General features: G+C 34.6%; 2 protein-coding genes across 6 annotated transcripts in view; one reads left to right on the top strand and one right to left on the bottom strand.

The window, feature by feature from the left end:
- Hmgn5 (high mobility group nucleosome binding domain 5) overlaps window positions 1-9940 on the bottom strand; it is a 56400-nt gene extending 46460 nt beyond the window's left edge. For 3 of the 5 annotated variants that reach the window (XM_077106329.1, XM_077106331.1, XM_077106328.1), the window contains exon 1: window positions 9516-9940. The gene's annotated coding sequence lies outside the window, so the exon portion shown is untranslated. The remainder of the gene's footprint in view (window positions 1-9515) is intronic. The other 2 variants (XM_077106332.1, XM_077106330.1) reach the window with 2 other exon arrangements.
- Window positions 9916-19442, top strand: part of Sh3bgrl (SH3 domain binding glutamate rich protein like) — a 71906-nt gene continuing 62379 nt past the window's right edge. The window contains exon 1 of the mRNA XM_077106333.1: window positions 9916-10141. Within this exon, the coding sequence (XP_076962448.1) occupies window positions 10097-10141 (45 nt within the window). The 5' untranslated portion in view covers window positions 9916-10096. The remainder of the gene's footprint in view (window positions 10142-19442) is intronic.

Here is a 19442-nt window from a genome sequence, read left to right on the forward strand (position 1 = left end):
TAGAAAATACTAAAGAATACATAATAAATTATTAGTATTAACATGAGTTTAGAAAATGGCTGATACAAGGTCACTCTAAAAATTAATAATATTTGTATATTGAAGTTTTATATACTAACTTTTTAAAAAAAACAAACTTTATTTATTTATTTATTTTTATGTGGTCCTGAGGATTTAACCCAGGGCCTCACACGTGCTAGGCAAGCGCTCTAACACTGAGCCACAACCTCAGTCCACATACTAACTTTTTAAAAGGAACTACAAAGAGTAGGAACAGTCATGACACTTTATGAAAAATAACAAAGTATTGGAATTTTCTGTAACAGATTTCAAGATATTTAAATTTGTGGTAATTAGAATAGTGTGGCAATGGCAGAAAAGTAGATACATAGACAAATAGAACAGAGCAGAAGCCAGAAAGAGACTTATGCATGTATAATCACTTCATTTTGACAGAGAGGGTATTGCAAAGTAGTGAGAAATGGATTTTTCTTTCAATTACTAGTGCTAAAATAATGGAGTATCTACTTGGATAAAACAAAACAGAACTTGTCCCATATTTCAAATCTTACACAGAAATCAATTGTAGATGGATTGCAGATCTCAAAATAAAAAGTACCACAATAAAACTTTTATGAAAGAATATAAATAAAATATCTTCATATCTTCAGAGTCTGGAAAGACATTTTAAACAATTCACAAAAGGAACTAATCATAATGGAAAAGATTGATATATTTAACTATTCTGAAATTAAGAACCACCATTCGTAAAATGATGTCATTAAAAAAGTACAAGGACCAACCTGAGGCTTGAAGAACTTACTTGAAGCACATAAATGAGAAAAGGCCTCTATTAGGAATGGAGATAAAGAAAGACAACAAATAGAAAAATATACAGAGTTATGAGACAATATTCTAAAAAAGAAAATATTCAAACAAAATATGTATGTGGGTATATGAGTGAAAAGGTGCACATTGCATGTACTAATATCTTGAAATATATCCTCAATTCTTTCTTCTAGTAGTTTTGGAACATCAGGCTTTACATTTAGGCTTTTGATCCATTTTAAGTTGATTTTTTTGTGTTTGGTGAAAGATAGCAGTCATTTCAATCTTCTCCATATAGATATACAATTTTCTAGGCATCATTTATTGACTATTCATTCTCAAATGCATGTTTCCAGGCCTTTTGTTGAAAATTAGTTGGCTAGGTCTAGGCATGTGGCTTAGTGGTAGAGCACTTGCCTAGCATGTGTAAGGTGTAAGGTCCTGAGTTCTATTCCCAGCACCAAAAAAAAAAAAAAAAAAAAAAGAGAGAGAGACAGAAGAAAGAAAAATAAAGAAATTGAAGGAATATCAGTTTGCTAAAGATACATGGGTATTTTTCTGGGATCTCTGCCCTATGTCATTTGGTCTATGTGTCTGTTTATACTATAATACCATGCTATTTTAGTTACAATGTTTGTGATATTGGTACAGACATGATTTTTTATAAGACCGCCAAAAGCACAGAAAACAAAAGTTGACAAATGGGATTACATCAAACTAAAATATTAGCAGAATTAAGAGATAACCTATGGAATGGGAAAAAAATATCTGTCAACTGGTCATCCGACAGTGGGATAATATCCAGAATATATAAATAACTCAAAAAAATTAATAACAATGATAAAGCAATCCAATTAAAAATGGGCAGTTGAGGCTGGGGTTGTGGCTCAGTGGCAGAATGCTTGCCTAGAATATGTGAGGCAATGGGTTCGATTCTCAGCACCACATATAAATAAATAAAATACAGCTACATTGACAACTAAATAATATATTTTTTAAAAGGCATATGACCTGGATAGATATTTCTCAAAAGAAGAAATGCAAGTAGCCAACAAATATATGAAAAAAATCTCAATATAATTATCCATCAGGATAATTCAAATCAAATCACAATACTATCTTACTACAGTAAGAATGGCTATTATTTTAAAAATTCGGATGAGGATTTGGAGAAAAAGGAACTCTTCTTTACTACTGATGGTAATATAAATTATTACTGCTATTAGAGAGAACAGTGTACATGGAGGTTCGTCAAAACTAAAACTAGATCTAACTTAAGATAAAGTTATTATGGTTTGGACTTGGAATATACACCATAGGCTCATTTGTTGAAGTGTTGGTCCCGAATGCAGCAATGTTCAAAGGTGGGAGTGATAGGAAGTGATAGGATCATGAGGGTTCTGACCTCATCAATGGATTAATGGCATTATCGTGGTAGAAATTGTAAAGGTGGGTGTCTAGTTGTGAGAAGTAGGTGAGTGGGGGACATGCCTAGAAGTATATGTTCTATCCCAGGACTCTCCCTTCCTCTCAGTGATGAAGTGAGCAGCTTTCTTCCACCATTCCTTTCTGCCATTACATTCTGCCTCATTTCAGACCCCAGGCAATGGAACCAGCTGACCTGAACTGAAACCTCTGAAATCTTGAGCCAAAATAGATAAAATGTTACCTCATTTAGGTTGTTTTTATCATGCATTTTGTCACAGTGACAAAAATCTATTGAACATACTACTTATCCTACTTGTGTGTATATATGCAAAGAAATGAAATCAGCATACCAAAGATCTGTATGCCCATGTTTTTTTGCTGCAGCTATTCACAACAGCTAAGATGTGAATCAGACTAGGTGCCCATTAATGGATGAATGGATAAAGAATGTGTGGTATTTATACACAGTGGGGTATTTTTCAACTATAAATAAGAATGGAATCCTGTCATTTGCAGCAAAATGTATGATACTACTGATCATTATAGTACCACATTTTCTTTCATATGTAGAAGCTAAAAAAGTCAATAAGTAGAATGGGGATTACTGGAAATTGGAAAAGTTGTTGGGGGTGGGTGTGAAAATGATGTTTGAATTTGATTAATGTATGCTATATACATGTATTGGAATATCACCCATTAATATGCTCAACTAATACTTGCCAATAAAACTTTTAAAATATATAATTAGACTGGAGGATCATAAGTTCAAGACCAGCCTCAGCAATTTAGTGAGGCCCTACACAAGTTAGTGAGACTCTGTCTTGAAACAAAAAAAAAATATATTATTGAAGGAAAAAAGAAAATATGCACAGCTTTTTAATGATTAGGGAAATATAAAATAAAATCACAAAGAAATAGTATTCCACACTGAATGGGGTGCTAAAAGAGAGGCACAAGACTTAGAGAGAGAATCCCATACATGATGCTAGTCACACTATATTTCTAGGGACCACACCTTGTAGAAGAGAGAAAAGTAAAAACTGAAACATATTTAGAAGAAAGATCTCTAGATATAAACACATCTGAAAAATAGAGAAACTGGAAATTTTAAATTGGAGCCCAGAAGTTTCCCACACAAATATAGAGATAAGTTATAACTAGGAATTATTAGTATCAAAAAGACATAAGGAAATAGATCTCAGCTTAACTTTAGGAAAACCTTTTCACATATTTAGATCTGATTTTTAAAAATGGAGCAAGAATGCCTCAGAAATTGTGAGTTCAGTATAACTGGAGGTGTTCTCAGGTATTAACTTTAAAAAAAATTTTGGTTGTTGTTGATAGATCTTTATTTTATTTATTTATATGCAGTGCTGAGAATCAAACCCAGTGCTCACACATGCCAGGCAAGTGTACTACCGCTGAGCCCCAGCCCCAGCCCCAGGTATTAACTTTTTTAAAAATATTTTTTAGTTGTAGATGGACATAATACCTTTATTTTATTTATTTATTTTTATGTGGTGCTAAGGATTGAAGCCAGTGCCTCACATGTGCTAGGTGAGCACTCTACCACTGAGCCACAACCCCAGCCTGGTATTTATCTTTGGATGCCCACTTGATGGTGTTATTATTGGTAGGGTTTTGTGGAAAATTAAATGGTTAGATGGAATGACCTTTTAGGTACTTTTTGGTTTATCATGTGTGCATGTGTGTGTATGTATTTGAGAAAGAGGTCTCAAAACAAACCTTTGTTGGAAAGAAATAATACCCAAGAAATTTTCTTTCACCATAGCCCCATTTCATCTTTTCCTAACTAGAACTGAATTTACTCACTCTTTTTCTGTAATCAGTGATATCTAAAGAAAGAAAAGTGAGTCAAGGCCCTTACTCTAAGCACCAGAATATTTTATAAATAGTCATTATTCCCTGAGATATTAGAACTTATCAGGGATAATGTTCAAAATGACATTTTATTCCTCTGTTGGTATTCTGTACAGAGCTGTTAAAATTCCTGTCTTGCTTTGTCAGACACCAGCACATTTATTTTCCATGGGTGAATTGTTCCCTCTAGTGGCCTTAACAATGAACACAGAGCTTTGGATATGATCAGAACTCAGAACACCATACTTGTAAGATATCTTCTGGCACAGAGTCCTAAAGTTGCTTCTTTCTGATGCACTTTACCATATAGCAGGTGACAGAGACAGGGTGAGAACTCTTAAGCACGACTTTCTGGTATTTAGTTTACACTAGCTCCATCACAGATAATGCCTTTCTGTTGACCCTTGGGATGAACAAAAGGAAGGTTTCAAAATGCAGTATATTTTAAGTGTGTATAATTTAGATACCTATATGTTAATGTGTTTTGTGCTATATTCTTTATCTACAGTCTTTCAGAGAAAGAAGAAAGGTGGAAACCAGGGAATCATTGACTGACATTTTTGGTGGCTCATCCAACAATCAAGGCTCTGAAGAGGCTCAAGACTCCAGGCATTCATGTTTGGAATTACCACTCCACAGTGTATAAACATAAGAAAATGCAAATATGCTCACAATCTTACTTAAATATAAATAGTAAGTTGTTAACATTTATTAACATTATTAACATTTTTATAACTTCGTTTTTCAATTTAAAATTATTCGGACATAGCAATTCACTTAAATAATGCTTAACAGTGATTTCTCTACAACCATTATGGATACCTGGGAATACTGCTGATGTGGAAAAAAGTTTTTAAGTTTTAAATCTAATTTTTTTTAAAATTAAATAAAATGTTTGTGAATACTAAATTTAGTATCTTATGAAGTTGACATGGTAATGTTTTGTAGATATTTCGTTAAACATTTCTTAATTGTAATCTTGTAGTCTTTTTGTATTGTGAGATAAATACAATTTTTATTTTCTCATAAGTTTAAACAGAGAAATTTCTGCCTCTGGAAGTGGTGGACTAGATTATTTGGAAGAACTCTCTTGCTAATGGCAATTTAAAGTGTTAGAACATATTACCCCATTAACAATAGCCTCAAACAACCCAAAGTACTTGGGATTCAACTTAATGAAAGAGGAACTAAAGAACACTACAGAAAGAAGTTAAAGAAAACTTTAAAAGATGGAAAGATCTACCTTGTTCTTGGATAGGCAGAATTAATATTGTCAAAGTGATGATACTACCAAAAACACTATGCAGATATAATGCAATTCCAATCAAAATCCTAAGAACATTCCTCATAGAAATAGAAAAAGAAGTAATGAAATGCATCTAGAAAAATAAGAGACCCAGAATAGCTAAAGCAATCCTTAGCAAGAAGAGTGAAGTAGGTGGCATCACTATTCCAGACCTTAAAACTATATTACAGAGCAATAGTAACAAAAAGCATGGTATTAGCACCAAAATAGAAATGTAGACCAATGGTACAGAATAGTGGACACAGAGACAAACCCACATAACTACAGTTATCTTATATTAGACAAAGGCTCCAAAAACATAGTGGAGAAAAGATAGCCTCTTCAACAAATGGTGCTGGAAAACTGGAAACCAATACGCAACAAAATGAAATTAAATTTCTATCTCTCACCATGCACCAAACTCAACTCAAAATGGATCAAGGACTTACAAATAAAACCAGAGGCCCTATGTCTAATAGAAGAAAAAGTAGGCCCTAATCTCCTACTTTTTGGGAAATATGGGAATGTGGGATTAGGCCCCAACTTCCTTAATAAGACTCCTGTTGTGCAAGCATTAAAATCAAGAATCAATAAATGGGATGGACTCAAAGTAAAAAGTTTCTTCTCAGCAAAAGAAACAATCTGTGAGGTGTACAGAGAGCCTACATCTTGGGAACAAATCTTTATCCCTCACACATCAGATAGAGCACTAACCTCCAGTGTATATAAAGAACTCAAAAAGCTAAGCACCAAAAAAACAAATAACCCAATCAATAAATGGACCAAGGACCTGAAGAGACACTTCTCAGAAGATGATGTACAATCAATCAACAAATACATGAAAAAATGTTCATCATCACTAGCAATTAGAGAAATGCAAATCAAAACTAAGATTTCATCTCACTTCAGTCAGAATGGCAACTATTAAGAATACAGATAACAATAAGTGTTGGAGAGGATGTAGGAAAAAGATACACTCATATATGCTAGTAGAACTGCAAATTGGTGCAGCCAATATGGAAAGCAGTATGGAGATTCCTGGGAAATCTGGGAATGGAACCACCATTTGACCCAGCTATCCCTCTCCTCAGTCTATACCTAAAGGACCTAAAAACAGCATACTACAGGAACACAGCCACATCAATGTTTATAGCAGCACAATTCACAATAGCTAAACTGTGTAACCAACCTAGATGCCCTTCAATAGATGAATGGATAAAGCTAATGTGGCATATATACACAATGGAATATTACTCAGCAATAAAAGAGAATAGAATCATGGCATTTGCAGGTCAATGGATGGAGTTAGAGAAGATAATGCTAAGTGAAATTTGCCAATCCCCCCAAACCAAATGCCAAATGTTTTATTTGATATAAGTAGGCTGATTAATAGTGGGATAGGGAGCTGGAACATGGGATTAATAGATGAACTCTAGATAGGGCAGAGGGATCAGAGGGGAAGGGAGGGGGCATGGGGTTATTAATGATGGTGGAAGCTGATGATCATTATTATCCAAAGTACAGGTAAGACGACACAAATTGGTGTGAATATACTTTGAATACAACCAGAGATATGAAAAATTGTGCTCTATAAGTGTAATAAAAAATTTAATTTTTTGAGTTCTTTGTATATTCTGGAAAAAAAATAGGGATCTTGCTAACCTTATCCAGTTAAGACCCCAAAACAACTTAATTCTGGGTTCAGAAGTTAATGATGCCCATAACACAGATGCTGTGAAATCTGAATGTATGAACTTAAACATCAATAAATAAGAAAAAAAATTTAATGCATACTGTTTTCACATATAAATAAAAAATAAAATAAGCAATGAAGGGACTGGGGTTGTGGCTCAGCAATATATCGCTTGCCTAGTATGTGCAATGTCCTGCGTTCGATCCTCAGCATGACATACAAATAAATGAATAAATAAATAAATAAAAATATATTCTGTCCACATACAACTAGAAAATAAATATTTTTTAAAAGAGTAAGTAATGATGGGTATATTGAGAATGTGAAGTGGACCACTGTTGCATAATGTCAACATCTAGGATAGACATATTGGTAAAGTTCCTTTGAACAAACTGCATTCCAAGTCCTATTAACAAGGACCATCAAACTTTATTTATAAATCAATTTATTGGGGACTATTCACTTAGATTAATACATCTTTATTTAAAAGAAATAAACTCATGCCAGGCATGGTGGTGCATGCCTGTAATCCTAGCAATTTGGGAGGCTGAGTCAGGAGGATCACAAGTTCAAAGTCACCCTGAGCAACTTAGTGAGGCGCTAAGCAACTTAGCAAGACCCTGTCACAAAATAAAAAAAATAAAAATCGCTTGGGATGTGGCTCGGTGGTTGAGTGTCCCTGGGTTCAATCCCCCATGGAAAAATAAATAAATAAAAGGAAAAAAAAGAAAAATTCAGAAATCATCTTCCCATTCCTCAATGACCCAGGCATGGCCCACCAGACTCCCTGCTAATTCTGCCATTCAATTCTCTGAGGATAATTTCATGTTGTAGTTTGTAGAATTAATAGAAGGAGTTTTCTTTCTTTCTCTATTTTTTCATCTTTAAAAGAGACTACAGGTCCAAAGAGAGCACATGTGGTCCATTGAAGGGAGTCAGGTTGTAATGTGGTAGCATCAGACAAATTATGTCTATTTTGCCAATTTAAAACCAGAAGGAAGATTTTCCTGTCTTGTGGGCTAGGAAGCAATGAGGAGGGTGATTATAGTACCCTGACTTGTCTGATTATAAAGATTTTGAATTATGTCTAAAAAAGGTTGAGGTGAATAGGTGGAGAGGTCAGAAAAGGTTATGAGGGTATGAGAAGATGAAGGAGATAAAGAAAAGGATAGACAGCAAGTGCATGAAAGTGAAAATGAGAAAGATGATTATGTCAACAATGATTATATAAGAAAGATTTGTGTGAGCAATGGGTAAGGTTTTGTGAATAGTGTAGTGTCAGATTATGATAGGAGCTCTCTAGAAATACAATTTAGGTTTTGTTATTCACTGGAGAGCGATATTAAGTAGTCCAATGTACATTGTTTTCTGAGATATATAAAAGTTGTATTTTAGGAAGAAAATCTGCTAAAATGCTTTGAATACTTTTCCTGTTCCAGGTAGTGTGTGACAATGAGTTGGAGTTGCCAGATATATGACTCTGGAAAAGTAACTTGTTTTCCTGAGTTTCAGTTTCTTAACTCTAAAATTAATAAAATAGTACCTATCTCTCAAGGTTTTGATATGGACCATATGTAAACATTAATGTGGAATTAATATTTTAAGTAGTATGGAGAAGGAAGAACCGGTGGAAGGGAACAGTTAAGAAGCTAAGAAGCGACTACAATTTTTTTCTTTTCTTTTTTCTCTCTCTTTTTTTTTTTTTTTCTGGAGATGGGGATTGAACCAAGGGCCTTGTGCATGCGAGGCATACACTGTACCAACTGAGTTCTGTCCCCAGAACTACTGCAATTTTTGAGCCTGGGAAAAGGTGGTATACCACTAGAATGGACAGGAAGAAAAAATTGCGAAGAAAAAGTTAAAAAAAAAAATTAGGAGAGGTGACTGATTTCCTCTCTCCACTGTAATTCATCTTGCACATTTCTTTCTTCATTAGACATAATCTGGGAATTCAAAACTACATTTTTTACCATCCTCCTTGGATGTTAACAATTGTTTGCTCATTTCCATAGAGATACAAATAACCATCTCTCTTCACCATTTCAGCATCTCCAGCAATATATGCTTCAAATTCTTTTTCATTAGTCAATTGAAAAGTAAAACAAAACACTTTCTTATACATTATTTTCTTTCTTTCTTTTTTTTTTTTCATTTCGCAATTTACTCCTTTTTTGGGGGTTTGCCAATCAAGCCTTCTGCAAATTCCCACAAGATCCCCTATTTTTTACAAAACACAAAACTGAAAAAGGAAACCAATCCTGCTTTTCCGGGGCTTAAGAAAACTGAAACTTCTCTTTAACCCTCTGTGGACATCGTCCAAGTACTTTAGTACCCAATACCTGCAACCAGCTAACAACAAAAACAAATCATTACATGATAGAAGTTTTAAAATGAGCAAACCTTTGAGAGCATGGATTTTCTTACTAGTGTTTGGATTCAACACAGCTTACTTTCTTAAGGAAGATCTACCTTCTGATTTGCGTACATTTCTGAGCAGGAAGTTACGCGTAAAACTTTTAGTCTTCACAGGAAAAGGTCCTTCATTTTCATGGAATTCAATTCAAGTGATCCCTTTTTCTGTTCCTTTTTTTTTCTCTCTCTCTTTCTTCTCCCCTCTTCGCGGAGAGGGAATAATAAAAAACCAAAAATCCAAAAAACACACAAACAAACAAACAAACAAAAAAACCCCAGCAACAATGGTTTCGACAGATCTCGCGGTGCTATTCGAGATTCCCTATTAAAAAAAAAATTAGAAATGAGGCGAACGGCGTGCCTTCCGGGGTTTGGGGCTGGGACTGCAGTGCTCTGAGCCCATTGAAAGCAGCTAAGGGTGGAGGCGGGGCTCTGTCGAATTCCCCTTCCACCTTCCCCCACCCTCCTCTTTCAACCTCTGTTTGGCCCCTAGCTGGATTTCAGCCTTTGCTGCAGCTGCTCCGCGGCTCATTCCAGGACCCAAACAACCGCCAGCCGCTGTTCCCAGGATGGTGATTCGTGTATACATTGCATCTTCTTCTGGCTCTACGGCGGTAAGGAGAGTGGGGAACCCACCTTTCTTGTTTTCTTACACACTAGACCTCTTCTGCCCCAGAACCGTTAAATTGCAGAAGTTCTTCAGGCAGCTTCTCCTTTGGAAGACACACGCATCCCCCATCTCACCCCCCCCCCCCTCTTCCATTTCTTCCTTTGTTGCATCGACTTCATTTTTCCGTGGAGTTCAGCTTTGTTTGCGTTGGGGCTACATTTCTCCTCTGGAAAAAAAAAAAAAAAAAAGATACCGACCGAGTTTTGGGAAATGGGAGATGGTGGTATAGGGTCTTTAGGATTAGGCAAAGAAGTCAAGTAAAATCACACTCATGAGTTTCAGGCGTGAGATATTTAACAAATACGGTACTAAGACAAGGGTAGGACTGCAGCTCTGTAAAGGATGAGGGTACATATGCGTTAATGATGGGGATTGAATGGAGGCCTGTGGAGACATTGGGATTATTTTGAGAGTGAGACCCCTGTAATAGAGTTATTTTGAGAGTATGTAGAAGATATTTAACTTCATTTTAAGACCTGTTAGAATTAGACAAAATGGGGGAGGCAGTTGGGGACAATAATACAAAGTTGTTTATTTTTTAACTTAATGTAGCACGAAGCATGGAGTTGGGTCCCTTGTCTTATGAATTTGAACAATAAAATCCATGGAACACAAGGGGGAGAGCAAAGTAACAGGATTGATTAGAGTGATAGCAGAGTTCACAAAAAGGGAGGGGGTCCCAAGAATGGAACCTAAGAGTAGCTGTTGTCTATGGGTTTATATAGATATATAGGTTTAAGAAAGTCTGCCCCCTACCCAATCGTGGGTGAGATATTCAGTGTCCAGGAGGCATTCTTGCATCCTCTAGTCTAATCAAAACTTCAGTCAGGTATTTTTTCTTCTTTAGAAAGCCTTTTGGTAAGTTTCTTAGCAAACATCTGCAGGTGCTCTTTGTGCTCTACTGCCCAGGAAGTTATCCAGGGGCCCATCTCCCTATTCTCCCATACTTCTCTTCCTTCCCACATCAATGTGACATGGAACATGCTGTCCAATATTGTTTCTTGTTTTGACTTTTTTTCTTTCAAAAGGTTATACTTCTAATATTTCCTAACTGCTTTAAATATATTCAGAACTGGAAATGGAACTAACAAGTGGCTTCTTCTGAAGTGGCAAGCTAAGTTGCTGCCTTTCAGATGATAGGATATTTCCCCAAAATCCATTTGCTAATTACTTAGAATAACAACTTTCAACAGCTCTGGGGAGAACAGTCTAAAATAAGAGGAAAGCTGAATATTTATGCACATTAAATGAATGTCTCTCTTTTTTGTAACTGAAGAGAAAAGCCAAAAGTGGGAGTAGCAGACATAGGGATTCTGGATGTAGGAGGTAGGTAACTTCTCCCTCTCCTTGAGCTTTAGAGCAACTGTTTGATTCTGAGTTGTGATTATTTGGTTTTTGTTCTGTATATATTAATATCTAAAGGAGGCTGAATAGAATTGAAGGATATGTAAAATCCAAGAACCTTGAACTTTGTCATCTCCAGCTACTATGTGTGGGTGTGTTTAGACAGTTTTGAAATATCAGAAAACTTAATCATATGTTTTGAGCAAAGTTCAGGTGAATAAAAAGAAAATTTTGTATTTCCTTTGTACCCATTTTAGAAGCCTCTTGCTTTACTGATATTGTAAAGTAAAATTTGAATTGCTCAGAGTCTCAATCTAATAGAATAATTAGACCAGCGTAATGCCTTTAGTTAAATCCCTAATTAGATTGAGCAGATCAGGCAGTTAGTCTGGGGTCATACAGCTTCAACAATGCTATTTCTTCTTTGCTTTTTCTCTCTTCTACCCCTTCCTCAGAAGTAGATTGAGGAAGAAAGTGTTTTCAGAATTTCTATTCAAATAAGAACAACTGCACCTCTCTCTTTCTTAAGTTTTAAATGTCTGAGAGCCTTAGAAGTGACTGACACTTAAATTTCCTTTATTGGACTCCTTTGTAGAAGAGTATGCAAAAGATAGTTTTTGTTGTTTGTGTTTAGTTCTTTATTTTTCTCATGGATAATTAAATATTTGTTCATTTAGCTCTAATTACAGTTAATGTGAACTTGTTATCAAAATTATATTGCATATTGCCAAAATAATCATTGCTTTGTTATAATCTTACAGAACTATTAAATTATACTAAAATGTACAAAAACATAAATGGAATGTTGATTATTTACTTCAGAAAGAGATTCCTCATTTTGCAATACTGAAGTTTTCTTTAAGATTGAGACATTGCTATTTTTAACAAATGACTTGGAAAATTTGAGGCAAATATCCTGGTGGAACCAAATAATTGCATAAAATGAGATACTCCTATAAGTGACTGGGTGTAGTTGTCTGAAGAATATTTAATAGTCTTTTAGCTATGGATTGTTAATGTCTGATTGTTCTCTAACTCTTCCTGCTGGATGTCATAAAATAACCAATATTATATCTTTAATTGAGCAGGGGTAGATCTGGATCTGTGGTAATTAATAAGATGATATTAACTTAATTTGAGTTGTAGCCCAAGATTTCCTGTACCTCATAGCCCAATGTGAAAAATAGAACAATTTTTCAAACATATACCTAATTCTGCCCCAGTAGAGAGGAGTAGCACTTATCAGAAGTTTAGAAATGAATGTAAGTACATTGGTCTTTGCAATTAATTCTTGATACATAATAACAATATCCAGTTGGAACACTTGTATGTTGGGCATATATTGTATTTTATTGACAGTAGTCTTATGATTATCTCTATTTTTCAAAGAAGGAAATGCAGCTTCAGAGAGTTTGAACAACTTTCTCAACATCATACAGCTTATAAGTCACAAAGATTGATTACAATGCAAGCTGTTTGTCCAAAGAGCATGTGCTTACACATCATAAATATGTGGCAGGTAGTAGGCATGAGGAGATAAATGTGAGCATGAGATAAGAGGTAGGGGAAGGAGTAAGCCTATAGGAAGAAGGGTGGTGTAGGCCTATTCATACAGGGAAATGGTAAAATGGGGAGCTAGTATACAGGAGGGATAGTGTGTCTAAAGGTGAATGCAAGTAAGTGAGGGTGAGGGTGGGGGTAAACAGCTGTTCACTCAAAGCCAGGAAGATAGAAAAGACATGAATTCTTTGGAAAACCTAAACTGGTATTTTATAATTTTAGATGTGAAAATTCAAGCCTTAATGCTGTTTCTCTTGATGGGAACCATTTAGCAGGAGTGTAGTTCTCAAGTTGTCTGTCCATGTGAAGTGATTTCTGCCTATTCCAAATTGTTCATGTTTGTATTTGACTGTACACAGTAGTAGTATATATCCCAATTTGTATTTTGCGATTTTTTAAAAATAATATATATTTTTCAATATCGTTATTCATTTATTTTTATGTGGTACCAAGGATCAACCCCAGTGCCTCACATGTGCAAGGCAAGAGCTCTACCACTGAGCCACAGCCACAGCCCCTGTAATTTTGAGATTTTAATGCCTTGTAAATTTATACTTTAAGGGGAAAGGAATAGAAAGCCCAATGCCTATGTAACTTAATAAACTGTGGTAACTTTTAGCAAAAACCAACACTGACCTTTGGTTAGGATTACTGGAGTGATTATATATTGAAGAATTTTATTGGCCTTGGAGTTTTTTTCTCCCATCCTTCTTTCACCCAGATGCATAATGATCTCTAACTTATGTCTATGCTTTCTATGTGTGACTTGGTATGGCAATTTTAAGATTGTGGTAGATAGATCATTTCAGAGGATTATATTTATGGAGTAGGTTATAAAATGATCTATTTTGTAACTGATGAAACAAAATCTAGCTGTAGCTTGATAATCCTTATGTCACATTAAACACAAATAATTTTCTTCTATGATGCACAAATTATAAAAAAGTGAATAAAAATGAACACACTTAATCATAGAATCGTGAGTCACTAGTCATCATTTTCTTCATTTGAGTAATATGAATATAGAACAGGAAGTCATAGTTTTTCATTATGTGATTATCAAGAAATTGTGTCTTAGGGGACATAATGTTTTGTTGTTCTGTCTCTGATTTATAACTTGAACAGTGATTTATTTGCGTGTGCTTTGTTTTTTGTCACAGCTGCAAAGCTTTGTTTGAATGCTATGTAAAGGTATTCATAAATTACTCAGAAGACCAAAATAAGAAATGTTTTACCAAATGAATAGACATAGTTTTTGCATGCCTCAGATCGTGGAGAATGATAGCTTGCATGTGACAAATCAGACTGAAGATCAGTACCTTCAGTTTGGTGCCCATTGTTGATGGTTGAATTCCTATATTTCATATTAACAATGGCAGAACCACTTGAATAATGTAACCCAATTTAAAGACGCTTGGGAAACACTGGTATCAATGATAGTGATTATTGGGCATTGAAAAAAATGTTTAAAAGTCAAATGGCTCTAGGGAAAAATGTATTGTAGAAGTATAGTAAAATATTCCTAATCTGTAGGAGAAAAGGGTAAAGTGGATTAATCTCTAGCAAAATATTAGTTACTTTGTTGACAAAGGGTTGTGATCAATAAACCTTAGGGTGAACCCTCCCCCTAGATTGGCCTGGGGAAAAACAAAGCTCTGACACAATGAGATTGAAAATTCTAATCCTTTGTGGCTAATCTCTAACATCTTTTCTAAAAAAAAAATGTATTACACAATCAGCTATGTATCTTTGTAGGAATATTTTCTGCTTTAACTGAATTATGATAGGTGAATTATGTATTCCATTTCTTACTGATAAATAGATTTAAGAGAGAATCTGATAGTAACTATCTGACCATCTATTTGCTTTTAATTCTACTTTGCTATCCACCAAGAGTTCTTTTAAATCTGGAACTTAATTATGTACTCTAGTCAGACCAAGACATTAAATGTCTTCAGGTAATTGGAAATACAACTGCCATTTACCTTGGAATGATACTTAAATATGCAAATGTGTTCTCAAACTATAATGTGTATTTGAGAGTGAGGTGGGGGGAATAAGGAAGTCAATAACACCATATGCATTTATAACCTAGTTTTTTAACATATAAAATGACTTTACAAAGGTCATAAATTTAAGTAATATTTGTCCTTTTTTTAAAAAAAAATTTATTTTATTTATTTATTTTTATGTGGTGCTGAGGATCGAACTCAGGGCCTTGCACGTGCTAGGTGAGCACTCTACCATTAGGCCACAATCCCAGCCCTGTCCTTTTTAAAATATTTATTTTTTTACTTGTAATTGGACACAATACCTTTATTTTATTTATTTATTTTTATGTGGTTCTGAGAATCGAACTCAGGGCCTTGTACATGCTAGGTGAGCGCTCTACCACTGAGCCACAGTCCCAGACCTGTCATTTTTAAAATATTTATTTTTTAGTTGTAGTTGGACACATACCTTTATTTTGTTTATTTATTTTTATTGGTAATGAGGATCAAACCCAGGGCCCCACACATGCTAGGTGAATGCTCTACTGCTGAGCCACAACCTCAGCCCCTGTCCTTTTTTTTTGGTTGCCTTTGCTGCATATGGAACTTTTATGACTTTCATTTGCTTCTCTAAAAAGTGTCTTTCTGTGGCTATATATCAACATGATTTAAAGAAAGCTTTTTATGATTCTATAAATCTTCTAAATTGGAAGATGTTACTGCTGTAACTTATAAACTCTGGTTTTAGACTCTAGTCTTTGATATCTGTTTCTTTTACTTAGTCCTTCCTGGAAATAACACCCTTTTAAAGAGTTGAGATTGAGTCAAACATTTCTGCTTGGGGGATTTCCAACAATGAGTCAAGAACTTTACCTTTTAAAAACCAGAGAATATTCATCCAAGTAACAATTACTACATGATAAATTTTTGCCTATTTCATCACCACCTTTCACACAGTTGTTTATCACATGTGTGGCATATTTCTCAATGTTAAAATTACAGTAGTAAGAGATAGCGATATAGCTCAGTGGTAAAGTGTTTGGTTGGCATGCATGAGGCCCTGTAATCTCAAGGAAAGAATTTATAATAATAAATACATATTTAATAGTAGTTGTATGGTACTGGAAACCATTTTTTCCAGTGTGATACATGATTTAAAAGAAATGCAAGGATAAATAATTACTTAATTATTAAAAATATGGTAAATCATCTCACTTTAATTTCTCATGCCAATAATTTGTCAGCTATAGTTGATAATAATTTTTAAGAGCTATCATAGTGGGGTACTTACAAGAGCTATCCACATATTTTGCCATTTAATTGTAATGACAATTTAATAAAGTCAGTACTCTTACTATCCCTTTTTATTAATACTAAGCAAGCTAAGAGGAATAAAAAGGTCACAAAGTTAGTGAAACACTTTATTCCACATTTGTCTTGATTCTGCAGCTCATGATCTTAACCTCTATGCTAGCTTACCTATTGATTTGATATTTACTGATTATCTACTTTGAATGTGGTTCTAAAACTAATTTTTAAGTAATTGCAATACTGCTTTTCTGACAAACTTGGAAAATCATGTAAAATATTTCTTTATTAGCTGATTTTCACCCATACCAAGGATAATTCTAGTAGTCTGTTATATCAAGTACAGACTTAGAATTCTTCAGTGCAGAAAATCAAAGTTATGCTGATCATGGTGGTCCATGCCTGTAATCCCAGCTGCTTGGGAGGCTGAAGCAGTAGGATCGTGAGTTTAAAGCCAGCCTCAGCAAAAATGAGATTTAAGCAACTCAGTGAGATCCTATGTCTAACTAAAATACAAAATGGGGCTGGGGATATGGCTCAGTGGTTGAGTGCCCCTGAGTTCAATCCCTGGTACCCCCTCCCCATAAAAGAAAATCAAAGTTATGATAGTTCAGTATAGTTAGAATGCAGAACATGCATCTTTATCCCAATATAATTGATCCTGTGAGATAATCTAACAAAAAGAAGGTAGGACAGGTTGTTTTTAGAAGGAATTTTAAGCAAAGCATATACCTTTAAGGAGGAGGTATGTATTATTGGCTCTTGCCCTTGTGCTTTGAGTAGCTCACTAAAAGCTTTACTTGCATTTCATCATTCTCATAAGCCAAATATAAATGAATTGTTTTAGTCACTTTTTTTTTTTTGCTGACAAGAACAATTATAGGAGGAGAAGTTTATTTGGGGGCTCAGTATTTCAGATGTCTTAGTCCATACATAGATAGCCTACTCCATTCTCTGAGGACTGAGGTAAGGCAGGACATCATGGCAGAAGTGTATGGCAGAGGAAAGCAGCTGGGGACATGGTACCAGAAAACAGAGAGAACTAGCTCTCCTCAACCAGGACAAAATATGTATGCCAAAGGCATGCCTCCAATGACCCACATCCTCTAACCATATCCTACCTATATACAGGTATCACCCAGATAATCCATATCAGGGATTGATACACTGATTAAGTTAATGTTCTTATAACTCAATCATTTCACTTCTGAACTTTCTTGCTTTGTCTCACACATGAGCTTTTGTGGGATATCTAATATCCAAACCATATCAGACAATATGAATGGTGTAATAGAAGGAAACTTCTACAAGTATTGTCATAAAATTCATTACTGAAAATTATGGAACCTGATAAATTTTAAAAGGAATAAGTATGAAGTGTGCCAACACTGAGAGTAAGACCAAACATATACCAGACTTTGAATTCATGTTATGTTTTTTTAAAGGATGTTGAAATGCAAATATAAAAATATCATGAAGAAATGTGACAAAGCATTTACTTATTGTCCAGTCTGATTATGACATATGATTTAATTTTTAAGCTGAAATTAAAGAATGAGTTTCATTTAGTGTATTGTTGTATCCATTTTGAAATTGTGTGGCTGTGATTAAGCTCCATATGGGGACCTTAAGAGAGAAGTATATATCTCATTTGGGATTTAATTTGTCTCTACCAAAAAGTTGAACTTGAGAACTAAGCTCTGCATCCCAGGGGATCCTTAACATTGTCCAATTATCAGGGCCTGCTTGAGAGAAGTTGTACCAGTCACATGGCAGGTATGAACTTTCAAAAGTCAGTCACTCCTAGGTTTTATGAAAACCCAAAGCATCTAACACAATGTTGTATAAATAATTCATGTCTAAATGTCATAAATCAGTATCTAATTATTCATTGAAAATTCCTTATTTACAGAGAATTTCCTTGCATAATATGGTTCCATAGAGAAATCTTAGAAGTACACTTTAAGGTTAATGAAGATAAAATGGAGAAATTGTGTAAGTCTATTGCTTAGAATAGAGAAAGTGCATCCAAAAAGGGGCTATTGGCACAAAAAATGAGATGCCACATTGTGAAATAGCTCTAAGAGAAAAGATTATAGAAGGAAAAAAGCAAAATCTGACTCCTTGGATTATGAAAACAGACTTCTCAGAAAAAAATTATGAGGAAAAGTATTTAGATTCTCTTGCAGGAGTTGAGGTAACTGCTGAATTCTATATGCATACTTTCAAAAAGGACCACAATTTGATGTTATAAGATTTCATGGAAATATTTGAAGTTGGATGTTAATTATTAATTTTTGTCTATGATTTAGCAAAAGCATATTGCAATTTTGTTTCTTGTGATTAATGGTGAGTCATCATTCTTTGTAAAAAGCTTATGATGAAAGGACACATGGCATGTTCTAGATAATATCATTGAACTTTTTTCTTAAACATTTCTCAAGCTATAGAGATTGCCCCTACTATAGTAACTGTTTAATGTCATATAAGTAAGATTTCTGTATCTAACAGGATGGATTTTTGAGGCCAAGTCAAAGTATTTACAGTTTTATTTCTAAATTGTCCCCCTCACTTATTGATGGACCTGTCAAAAGTCAAAGATACTTTTAGAGCTCCATTTTAGAATAGAACTATTTCAAAATTTACACAAAGCAATGGGTAATAGTTTATTTACCTTCTCTAATTCTTACTATCCAGAATAAAGTTATAATGTAGTGGCTTTTTAAATAAATAAATATTTTTGGTGCATGAGTAGATATTATGTTTGAATTCTAGTGCAAAAGTGTGACTAAGAGTTTGAGAAAATGATGGCTAGAAAGTAATAAAACATGGGAATCATTCTCATGGAGTACTTGAAACTATGCCAAATAATAAGTTCACTCGGAGGGCTTAAACATAGAATGGGAAGAGAAGAGCACTGAGGACAAGGTCAGGACTTTGGTGAATGTTCACATTTAGAAGGATATAGAATAAATAGGAGCAGAAGGAAACAGGAAGATTCATTTAAAAAGATCAAAGTAATGTCATTTAATGGGAACCACG

Source organism: Callospermophilus lateralis, chromosome X (genome assembly GCF_048772815.1).
Source record: "Callospermophilus lateralis isolate mCalLat2 chromosome X, mCalLat2.hap1, whole genome shotgun sequence".
Classification (NCBI taxonomy): Eukaryota; Metazoa; Chordata; class Mammalia; order Rodentia; family Sciuridae; genus Callospermophilus; species Callospermophilus lateralis.